Source organism: Podarcis vaucheri (genome assembly GCF_965113315.1).
Source record: "Podarcis vaucheri genome assembly, chromosome: 8".
Classification (NCBI taxonomy): domain Eukaryota; kingdom Metazoa; phylum Chordata; class Lepidosauria; order Squamata; family Lacertidae; genus Podarcis; species Podarcis vaucheri.
Window position 1 is genome coordinate 54,957,890 of NC_138766.1, and position 12,208 is coordinate 54,970,097.

At 45.5% G+C, this 12,208-nt stretch overlaps 1 protein-coding gene across 2 annotated transcripts in view; it reads right to left on the reverse strand.

The window, feature by feature from the left end:
* ALKAL1 (ALK and LTK ligand 1) overlaps positions 1–11,900 on the reverse strand; it is a 32,902-nt gene extending 21,002 nt beyond the window's left edge. The window contains exons 1-2 of one of the 2 annotated variants that reach the window (XM_082234027.1): positions 11,589–11,900; positions 9,007–9,441 (exon numbers count right to left, since the gene is read on the reverse strand). In XM_082234027.1, the coding sequence (XP_082090153.1) occupies positions 9,007–9,441; positions 11,589–11,700 (547 nt within the window). In that variant the 5' untranslated portion in view covers positions 11,701–11,900. The remainder of the gene's footprint in view (positions 1–9,006; positions 9,442–11,588) is intronic. The other variant, XM_082234026.1, reaches the window with a different exon arrangement.
* Positions 11,901–12,208: the final 308 nt, after the last annotated feature.

The window sequence follows — 12,208 nt, forward strand, 5'->3', positions numbered from 1 at the left end:
TGCCAGGTTTTATTGTACTTTTTCCCAGGTTACTTACTTCCTGTATTAGGTAAAGGTAAAGGGACCCCTGACCATTAGGTCCAGTCGTGGCCAACTCTGGGGTTGCAGCGCTCATCTCACTTTATTGGCCAAGGGAGCCAGCGTACAGCTTCCAGGCCATGTGGCCAGCATGACTAAGCCACTTCTGGTGAACCAGAGCAGCGCATGGAAACGCCGTTTACCTTCCCACCGGAGAGGTACCTATTTATCTACTTGCACTTTGATGTGCTTTTGAACTCCTAGGTTGACAGGAGCTGCAACCGAGCAACGGGAGCTCACCCCGTCGCAGGGATTTGAACCACCAACCTTCTGATCGGAAAGTCCTAGGCTCTGTGGTTTAACCCACAGCGCCACCCGCATCCCTTACTCCCTGTATTAGGAAGTTTGTAATGTTTGATGTCTCACTGTGCTTATGTTATGCTGGAAGCTGCCCAGAGCAGCTGGGGCATCCCAACTGGGTGGGAGGGGTATAAGCAATTAATAGTAGTAGCAGTGGTGATGGTAATAATCAGTTTTTTCATCTTTTGCATGAGAGTAGACTTTTTAGCTTCAATTTTGTCCCCCATGCCTTTTAACATGTACACTGAGGTTGAGAACCTCTAGCCCATGGGCCAGTCTTGGCCCACCAGGGGATCCAATTAGGCTTGTAAGACCTTTTTCCTGAACCCATGCCTCCCTGCCCATCAGATGATGGGAAGAAGGACAGGATTTAATCCTGCACAGGCTGTCATCCACTGAGCAAGGATAAAAGCCCTGTGCAACACACCCTTTGAAGCACCTTGCATGTGACAGATGCTTTAAAGAGGCTTCTACAACGTAATGTAGCCCCTATACTCCTGTTTGAGCCTCTGGAGACCACAGGGGCTATTTTAAAGTATTCTACAAGTTTCTCCACTCCCTTTGAGTTCCTGATTCTGGAGGCTTGAAATGGAAGCATGGGGAGACTTTGGTTCCCTCCACTTCCTTTTTAAGCCTTTGCAACTGAAAGCTTTAAATGGCAGTGCAGGGTGGCTTGCAAACCACAGTGTATGACCACTGGGAAGAGTGCAGAGTGAAGAAATACCATGGGGCATCTGTAGCAGCACAACCAGATGCCTTCATCTGCCCCACCAGCAACAAAACATGTCTTTTCCGTATCAGTCTCTACAGCCACAGCAGACACCTCAACCTTCCAATAGTTTGACTTCACCCCCAAAGGTAAACTCCTCCATTGTTCCCCTTGATACAGATGCCAGAAAGACACTATACACGTATCAAATTTGACCTAGGAGGCAGATCTTGATCTACTTGCATGTAGATCTTGATCTACTTGCATGTCTTGATCTACTTGATCTTTCCCATGTAGCCAAATGATTAACCACCTCTCATCTACATGAAACCAATGGGGCAGAGGGAGAGTGAAGTACAGTATGGGATCATCAGAATTCTATGACTCCAATACCTGTTTTTCCTTTCCATCAAATCCAAGTGAGGGAGTGGAATCCATGAATGCATATCTGGCTGCTACTCTGATTATATATCCTGTTTCAAAGGCAAATATTACTGCCTGAATCTATTTTCCCCCCCCTCCTGTTATCACTGTATCTTTTGATGTAGTCACTGGCACCCAGTGTCCAAAATTGTATGTGACATTTAATATCACTTTGTTCTGCATCTGTTTCATTTTCCCTGCCTTGAGACTCTAGTATCCAGTGCAGGTGCATTTGCACTCAGTGGTTATCGCTTATTCCAATGTTAATCAAATCATCAACCACCCACCCCATAAATAGTGAACGGTAACTAAGGAAGTCTCCACAAAAGTTAAGTGACCCAAGCTCCTTCTGGTTCCCTTGTAATTTGAGCAACGGACCTTATGGTCCAAATGTTTCATATTATTATTAAGACTACTATTATTGGGTTGCATCCAGTGGTGGCTTTGAGTAAGCACTAAGCATTTCTGCTTGTGCAAGGTGGGGCTCCCAATTTTTTGCTGTTTCCTCAACTCACTGCAGTTTCCCATGCCCCCCATGCTACCCCTGAGGATATGAGACACAGAGGAGGCAAAAATAACAACAAACGAAGTTAGAGCAGAGTCAGAAAGGCAAGAGAAATAAAGGATGATTGATGCATTTATTTATGCAAACCACTGTCCAGCATATCTGATGATCAAAAATGTTATGTTTTCTCTCAATTTAAAACCTTCTATCAGCAAGAAACCTACACATATTGGGTCAGTTGCTTATTTAGGAACTGAACTGTGAGAGATTTAGTTTGAAGCCATTAGTCCAATTAGTATATGGTATGCTTGCTTGTAGTATATTTTGCTGGACTGGGATGTTTGCCAGTGAAATGAGGGATAGCATGTCAGCCCCACAGTTCGAAACTGACATTATAAAAGTAGGGCAAATAAATTAGGTCTCAGTCATAGTAAGGAGAAATCAAAGCAAGAAGCAATCCAATAACTATTTAATAAGACTCATACTATGGGAATTCAAGAAAAACAACAGGTGCTGTGATTCAAGCATCATAAGAATACACATTTGTGCTCCTATTTCTAAAACAAGTGATTACCTTCTCACATTTTCTATCAAGTAGAAACCACCTCTGTGGTTTTAGGGCTATTAATTTAAGAGAGTCATGAGGGAAAATAAAGAGTAACTAAGGAACCTAAGAAGTATAACTATACACTACCAATTGTATGTCTCACAGAATAGCAAACTTCAGAATTCACCATGCTTTACAATTCTTATACTTAATCATTGGTGGGGCATCCACATGTAACTAATCATTTCAATTTAGAATTGGTTTGGGTTTTCCCCAAGCCTTGAGAATGCTTAGAAAAGTATTCAGCTTATGATAAAAATTCTCCAATGCATGACAAGACCCACCAGCTCTTTCATCGGCCAATTTCTATCACCATCTCCTTTACTATATTTTCCCCAAACTTATGAGGGGTGATGGGATGGGAAGGATATGGCAGCCAAGCACTTCTGCAAAAGCAGAGGGCTTTCCCCAAGTTTTCAGCTCTGTGCAGTCGAGACCTCTGATCATGTATGGGCCCACCATTTTTACAGGAAATGTGGCAAATGAGATAGCTTATCAGAGTGAACTGAAGGCAGTTCCATCCAGAGTCAGAAATATCAACCAAGCACACCAAGAAGGCTTTGTTGCTTTGGAATGGAAATGTCTTCAACTTACTGTGAGAAGAACTTTTTGTTTTTGTTTTTAAAAAACCTTCTGGTTTTTTAAAAAGAGGATGAAAAATACTATGCTTGCTAGAATTCACGTTGGCAGGAATGGGCAATGAAGTATGGCATAGTAAGTCCACAAACTATACACAGTTAAAGACTAACAGATTTGTTGTAGCATTAGATTTCATAAACGAGAGTCCACTTCATCAGATCTGTGATGAAGTGTTGCATATGATGAATTGCACTCCCATCCATACCAGGTTATCTCATACCAGATGTGCTAGTCTTTAAAGTACCACAAAATTCTTCATTGTTTTTGAAAACAAAGGATTTTGTTGCATATTGTCGATAAGGTATGTCATACAATCGGGTGGGGCAGAGGGGCAAGGAATCATGCAAGCAAGATAAACTGCAGGAGAGGAAGCCCCCGATGAGAAAATGCCTCAAACCCACTGAGAAAAAGTATCAAAGAAAATCAAACAAGCAAATTGGGCACCTGTGTGAGATTAGCAACAGAGTGAGGAGACCAGTACAGACAGTCCACTCTTTCCCATTTTAATATTACAATTAAAAATGTAATATTACAAATTACAAATTCCCAAGTGAACAACAAAAAGCCATTGTATCACGTGTGTTGCACAGAATGGCACATGTACCTGCTGGACAGAAGCCTTGAGAGTGTAATTAGTGCAATGAACTCTTGCCTCTCAGGGAACAAGTTTGATCCCTTAAGGCCAAAGTAGTCAACCTAGAGAAACAGAGAGGCAGAGAAGTTTGTGGATGAGGTCTTTAAAGACATGCCAAAAGCATTTCACTCCCATGGACTCTATTGTCACAGAGAATGAGAATCAGAGAGGAACTATTCATGAGGGAACAAACAACTATCCTCTTGTGCCAGGAATCCACCGCCAGGGACCCAGGTTCTATTGATAGTAAGTGATCTGATTATAATGGAAACAGACAGTTGGATTTGTCATGGCCATGAAGATGGCACAATGATGTTCCTGCATGCCAGGCATGAAGGTAACAGATATCATACTTCATCTAGATAGGTTGGCAGATAAAGCTAGGGAGGCATCAGCAGTCATTCCACATGTCAACATCACTGACAGGAACAAATAAAATGTGGTTCTAGAACCAAAATTTAGGATGATATGTAGAAAACTGAAATCCAGGGCCTCTGCTGTAGCTTCCTCAGGTATGCTACCTGTTTCATGCATAGGACCAGTTAGAAAGGTAGAGCTGAGAGGTCAATGAGCAAACAAAATTGTGGCTTTTTATTTTATTTTTATTGCTTCTTTGAATTCTGTGGAATTCAAACTGCAATAAAAGAAAAGAAATAAAAGAAGCAATGAAAATACAATTAAAAATCAATACTGTACAGATATTTAATGCAATAGATGCACCACTTGTGGTCTTCAGCCATAAATCCAAAGACATGCCATGGACCACCTGAATGGGAGCCCCTGATGTACATGAAAAGGTCACATTACAGGAGTTCATTTAGCTGCTCCAACATAAACTTTGATTAAAGAATAAAATAGTGGTTTCAGATTTATGCCACTCACAATCTTTTACTGAAGGCTTTTCTAGTACACACTATATATCCAAGTAGTCCTTTCTTTAAAACAAAACAAAAAAAGGTTGGACGTGTGCTATTTGAAGATAAAAGCATGAGATCAGTAAACATTCCAGAACAATTCTAAAGTTAAATGGAATGAAATTAGAAACCCAGCGTAATACTGTACATATAGGTGGTGCCCAATGTTGTCTGCAAATGGAAGTTATTTGTCAGCAGAAAAAGCCAGGGTGGCAATTCTCAGCAGTTTCCCCTCCACTCTTCAGCCTCCTATGCCCCCTCTAAATTTGCTCCGGAGGATCCTCAAACATTCTAGTTTGCACCAGGGTGCAGTGGGCTGCAAGACTGGATACTACTCTGCGAAAATGTGATCACTTTAAGATATGTTAACCAGTGGCAGACCTTGGGACCTCAAATTTGAGCAATGCCCTGTGAAAGTCCAAAATTCCCCCCCACCTCCCCCTTTCCATTCTACATAATAGTTGTGGTGCCCCCTAAGCTCCGCACCCAGTGCGAGCAAACCATTCATGCACCCCTAAATCCACCTCTGTGTTATTTTATGGAATTTGACATCTTGGGGGGGGGGGGCGCTGTGCCCTTCCACCAACCATGCTAGGATAAAATATTAATAGCCGAATTTGCTTTCTTGAAATGTGGTACCAATGGAATGAAAACTACTTTTATGCCATTCAGACTGCCATGATAATTGTCCATAAGGTTCTCTCTTTGGTTATCAGATCCTAACTCCACTGAGAACATAGACTGCACTGACTGTATTCCTGGCATTTTGGCAGACATGGGGGGAAAGGAAAATGGTGGTTGAACTGACTGCTCCAGCAAGAATTCAAAATGAATTCTAAAGGGCTCCAAACTCAATCAGCAGCAGAAGCTGAGTCCACAGAAAATAACTATTTTTAAAGTCTTTTTGTTGGTTCATAAAAGGACAGATTACCATAATGTATTGTGTTTTCCATGGAGAAAAGTTTCTAGAAAGCCCAACGATCTAATGAATTGTTCTTAATCAATGACCAATTGTTGTAATTTCTCATTGTAGCCTGAAATCTTCACATAGAAAATAATGGAAGTTGTTTAAAAACAATGGCTTCTAATCTCAATTGTAATAACTCACAAATAATTGTCAAAATCCATAGTTTCTTCATGCCATGTTTATGCTAATTTAGCTCGACGAGCTGATTATGTCTGTTACTATCTTCCTGATATTATATCAGAAAAAGGACAAACTAAAAGGCACACAGAGTAGATAATATGACATCAACTAAAAATGTGGAATAAGTAAAAAGAAAAGGCAATTTATTGGCAATTGAAACTGAGCAGTCCTTCAACGATAGGTTGTTATATAAAATTTCATATTTGGACGTAACCATTTCTGTGATATTGATTGTGTGTGTGTGTTTGCAGAAAATATTCTAACAGATGATAGTGGTAATTTATGACTAAACTTACTTAACATTTGTCAAATTTTACTTGAATGCTGTGGCTCTTGAGTAGCAGCTTCATGCCAAGCATAATGATAAAAGTGGTGTCAGAGGGCCTTGGACTTACTGGGAAATGAAATGTGCTTTTGTGAGCAAGGTATCTTAGAATATCATGAGATTTTTAATATTTCCCTGTATTAGCAAAATATACAAATTCAGCCATCTTTGTGTAAACTGCATAAGGCCATGAAAGTGTAATTTGCATTAGCTTCTCTATAGTTTATCTCCAGAAAAGAAAAACTTTAATGAGTTTTATATCACTGAAAAACAAACTCTTCTGTACCTGTCGAACGTATCTGAGAATTTAACAATAATTAAATTACTTTAGCAATGAAAAAAGGTGGAATAAGTATATGTAAATAAAATGTGCATCCATTTTTTAATTTACATCAGTGGCTGCACCTCTACTATCTAGAGCCGCAGTGCTGCAGGAAGCAGGAGAAATGGTTGAGATGCAAGAATATATTTTAAGACAAGAGCACATTGGCATGGGATATTTTAACACCAACCCTAGTCCAGACACCATGAAGGTACAGTGGTACCTCGGGTTAAGAACTTGATTCGTTCTGGAGGTCCGTTCTTAACCTGAAACTGTTCTTAACCTGAGGTACCACTTTAGCTAATGGGGCCTCCCACTGCCGCCGCACGATTTCTGTTCTCATCCTGAAGCAAAGTTCTTAACCCGAGGTACTATTTCTGCATTAGCAGAGTCTGTAACCTGAAGCGTCTGTAACCTGAAGCGTCTGTAACCCAAGGTACCACTGTACTGCCAAAGCACCTTGCCTACAGTGCAGATTGAGTGGCTCACTTGCGTGCATCTGACAGAAAACTTCCCAAGGGCATTGTACAGACCAGATATATCAGTTATGCATTGACAACTATACAATGTACAACTGAACTCACACAGATTTGTCCTCGTGTAGATGCAGCTCTTGGGAAAGAAAATGACTATTGTCTTTGGGTACAATCCAAAGGCAGACTCGTGTAAGTTCCGATGAGTCAGAACTGAAGCAAAAAATCACATAAATCATTCTATGCAAGGTCCTATGAACTCCAGGTGGAGTTAGTTGCCTCCATCTCATTGCAGCCTCCCGATCCTGACATCCAAAGACCCTTAGGAATGGTGTGATATGAGACATGGGGTGGTCACAGCTGGAGGAGGACCAGCAAAAATAAGGACAGCCTTGTCTGGTGAGCAGGAGCTCCTTCAGTTTACACAAGCCGTCCGTTGGATCAAATCCACTGCCTTCATTTGATGTATTTTAGTGGGACTTGGGTACACCTAGCATTCTGTGCATTGTGCCTCTTATTTGCAAACCATCACTTTCCACTTCCAGCCACTTAGGCACTAAAAGAGAAAAGAAATTATCAAGATGGAAAAGTTTGACAAAAGTCACCACTAAAACTAAGTACTTACTTAATCACTTCCTCTGTCTAAAAATCCAGGAATGTGGTGGGTTGGTGTCAACTGTGTTTTGCCCTTAAAAATGTTAACTATAGTTGTTTAGGTAGGCTTTGCCTCTTTCTGAGTGTTAAAAAGAGTAACACGCTTTCTAAACAACAGATACATTTTTTTTTATCTTGATCAATGTGGAGCCAGAAGCAAAATGGGAGTTAATAAATGCCAGGGGCCAGGTTGTGACCTGAGAACACATGAAAGAAACCTCCACCTTTTAAAAACTAAGTCAGTGCAGGAAAGGAGATGGGTGCCTCCTGCCAGGGAACATAGAGAACAGAAATGCCAAGAGCCAGTGTTGCTTCTCCCTTTATGATTGCAAAAAGGATTTCTTTGGGGTCTATTTGCCTCCACAACGAAAGACAACAGCAAACTCTCCTGGAACTCCGGCTGCTATGTACATAAAGCTGGAAGGCTTGTGCCTTAAGGTTTTAGCCTCAGAAGACCTGTACCAATTAACAGCTCAATAGGCACTTGGAGAGCCTGAAAGTGAATGAGCCTTGCATACCCTGGAACTTTTCAGGACAAGGCAGGGAAAGTTAGGGAGATCTGCTGAGGATCAAACACCACGCTCTGTACTAGACACAACAAAACCAGGGCTGTGGAGAGCCAGACAGAGAAATAAGGCTTGTCAAAACAGCCAGAGCAGCAAGGGAACACACCGAAACCATGAGCGACAGTAAGCAAAGCAACAGGTTAATTTGCATTTTAAAATGGCCTAAAACTCAGCTACCACTTGCAATATGTTTGGGAAGCACCAAGTCAGCCTGGCTGTTTACCAACCGGATCCTATCTCTAACAGTCATCTGGAAGTAAAGTTAAAAGTAGCACCGATTTCAATAAAGTCATTTTGAAGTCATTAGGTCAAAGTAAACCAGAGGGTAAACCTTCTGTCCTGAGTTCAAACGATGACCGCTGCATCAATGTAATAGCGGTGAGCAGGGATGGTCCTATTTTAAAGCCTTCTCCTTTACTATGCGAAACGACTAGCGATGAGGAAAGCAGAAGGTAGCACCAGCGCGTTGAGGAGGCGCGCATCAGCAAGGGAAGGCGGAGGCTCATTCAAGCTTACCTGGAATCCAAGCCTTGAGATCTCAGTCCCAGGTAGGAACTGGGTTGAGAAAGGGGGGGGGAGGTGGCGCTTTGCACCTGGACAGCGGCAGTCGTGTTCTTTCCCCTGCCCCCTGCAAGGGGGGAGCTCTGACTCAAGCTGCGATGGGGCAGGAAGGGCGAGACCCGTGAGGGGTTAGGCTGTTCTCCGCTTACCTGAATGCCGGGAAGAGGTGAAGAACCTGGGTGCCTGCGCGCCTGCTCGCTCCCTGGAGGAGGAGGACGACGAGATCACTCTGGCTTCTCGATCCACCGAGGCGGAGGAGTAAAGGGCGCCGCCGGTCGTGTAGCGCCGAGCGATGACCCGTTCGGCCCCCAAGGGGTGAAAAGGCGCCTGGTGCTGAGGGCGGCTGGGGCCGCTGCCCCTCTCGCGAAGGGCTCTGAGCAAGAGTTCCAGCAGCGCCTTCCTGTCCGCCGCCGCCGGGCTCTGGAGGTCCCGGGTCTTGTTCTTGGCGGCGGCGGCGGCGGCGCCCTCGGCTCTGGGCGCCCGTCCTGAGGTGAAGAGCAGGAAGAAGAAGAGGGCAGGCAGCGCGTGGGAGCGGCGGCGGCGGCGGCGGCGGCATGGCTTGGCCCCTTGCATCTCTCGGCCTCCTGAGGGGAAAGAGAGCGAGGCGGCGGAGGCAGCGCTCGGCAGTTAGCTCCTGCTGCTGCTGCTGCTGCTGCCCCTTCCCGCCCTCAGCTCCCGCCTCATCGTGGGGCCGGCACTGGCCGCGCAGCCTGGGGCTCGAGCGGAGGGGCAACACGCCGAGCCCCGCGAGCGCGAGGCCGCTCTGGGCGGCGGGTTGGTCGCCGCTGATTGCGGGCGCGCCAAAGGCACGTGTCGCGGTTGCCGCGCCGGGGAGAGAAAGTAGGGCGTCCGCGCGGCGGCTGCTTTCCAGTGGCTGGAGCCCTCGCTCCTCTCAGCTTGGCCGCTGCGAGGGGTGTCAGGCCAGCTCCCCAGGCGCGCGCTCCGCTAATAGTCCCAGCGGGTGCCTCGCCAGTTGCCAGCCCGGACGCTCGCTTCGCGCTCGGGTCTGTGCCGGGGCGTGTGAAGGGAGGAGGAGAAGGAGCACCAGGCGGAGCGGGAGGAAGAGGGAGGGGCGCTTGGGGCTGGTCCCGCCGCCGCCGCCGCGACCCCGCCCACCATCAGGCCGCCCAGAGCGGCTTCCCTTTTAGACCCCGGAGCCCTTTAGGGCACATTTATAGACACGGATTATGAGGAGGGCATTAAGCAGCAGGCCACGCATTTCGCGATCCGCGGGGCTTTAGGCGGGATTTGCCTGGCTTTCTTTCCCAAGCGCTCCTGGGGCTTTAAAGCGCTCGACGGACGAGTTTTAACTCGGAGCAGGGGGGCGCCAAGTAGGGTGCGGGGGGCTCCCCCCGACTCCCCTCTCCCGAAGGAGCATTTGTGAATGTATTTGTAGGAGTGGCTGCTTATTTCTTACCCGGATCTTTAGGTCTGTGATCAAATAGGGGACTCCACACACACACTGCTCGGGTTAGCTATCTCCGGAGCGCACCGTTGCACCAACGCTGCGCGCACCTCGAAAGTGATTCTATGGGGCGGGGTAGTTATTTGTTTTTTCCAACACTGCACAACGCCTGGATTTTCTACCCCAGTTTATTGATTCCCCCACCCTGGAATATGGCAATTTTAAAGGATTTGTAATTTGACATCTTTTCTAGAATGGGCACCCAGGACCATCCGAGGTGCGGTTCAAAATCGAACTCCAGGACTTGAAAGCAGCAACCTGATTTCGATTTTTAAGCATCTCTGTTCAAACCTATTAAGAAATTACACCCTTAACCCAAAATTATATTCAGAAACCAAAGTCTCTCTTTGTCTCTCCCTCAAACACAGCTAAAATCTTTTGCATCGCGAAATACTATATTCTCATTTATTTTTTTTAACCCTTCTGGAAAATTCCTCCGTCGTTCCTTTTTTTTTTTTTTTTACAGCGCAATCCTATGCTTGTCTACTCGGAAATAAACCCTAGGGAATAAAATGGGGCTTGGTCGAAGTGTTCGCAAAATTGCAGGTTTAATATCCCTCCGCCTCTCTCATCGACGGCAACTACAGTATTTGGATTCGTAACCTGTCTTTATAGGGTGGGGTTTTTCTTCAAGCTCTGATTTGGGTGGTCTTACGCCTACACCCACCCATACCTCTACCGCTTTAAATCCAGCCCTGCCCATTCTGCTGAGTGGGGCTCTGGGCTACCTTCCCGAGGACACCCATGTTTCAGACCCCCTCGGAAAAAGAGAGAAGAGATTGGAAACCCGACCACGAAGGGACTCGGGCTCCCAAGCTCGGTACTTTATCCCCCTAAGTAAGCTCTCCAAATATAGCGAACAATGAGGATTAAGGGAGGGAGAATATTAATTCAGTTATTCACAAACCCACTTCTTTGGGTTCTGTCTCTTCCAACTCCCTTTCGCCCAGTGTTGTCTTTGAAAAAAAATATCTAACGGAGGGAAAAACACAGAAACACCCACCCACCCGGTGGTTGTAGCGTCTGCACAAATGCAAACTTCTTCCATTCACCTTTCTCCTTGGCAGGTGCATCGCCTGGAAAGCGATTTCACTGTTCCTTCATACCCCCCCCCCCCAGGGCACCCTGATTCATTTCAAGCAGAAATATACTAGTAGACAGAAACCCTCAGTAATACCCAAGGGGCCCCCGTCCATTCACAACAACGTTGAGAGACCTGCCTAAAGCCTGTCATGAGTCTTTTCAGGGGCGAGGAAAGGACTTTACCGTGCCAAAGTTGCCTCTTCGGTCCTGCGGCTTCCCCGCTTGGAGGCTGGTCTGAGATCCGTAAAAACTGCGTCCTGGGCGTCGCGTCGCAGCCGTCGGAATTGGCTGCCATACACCTGGCTTATATAGTTCCGCCTCAGACAGTCCGCTGGAGTGCTATCGACTTTAGGTGGGTGGAAGGCAACGAAGTCTTCTCTTAATCATTCTTCTTCGGCTCAACGAGGGTCTCCCCCTCCTTTTCCTGACAAACTTCCTCCTCCCCACTTTTTTCCTTCCCCTGAGGACACAGGTTCAAACTCATGGAGATGACTCCCCTCCGCTACTTGTGAAATGAGATTGTCGCCCAGATTAGAGGATGCTCAGAGCTCATATATCCGAGCGCTTTCCTTTCTTAGGTTAGTGGAATTCCCTAGCATTGACGTATGGGGGGGGGAATGACCGGAGTGGGTGGGTGAGACACGCAGCAGGAAAAGTATTTTTTTCTCCTAGAAACTGAATTGAGGATGAAAGACCTTCATTTCAAAGGACAGGTTGTGTATAAATTGCTCAAAACTAACAGTGAGTTGATCTTGGAAGAAAGGGGGGGCAGTAAAGTTAGCATCAAAAGGGAGAACAAAAAA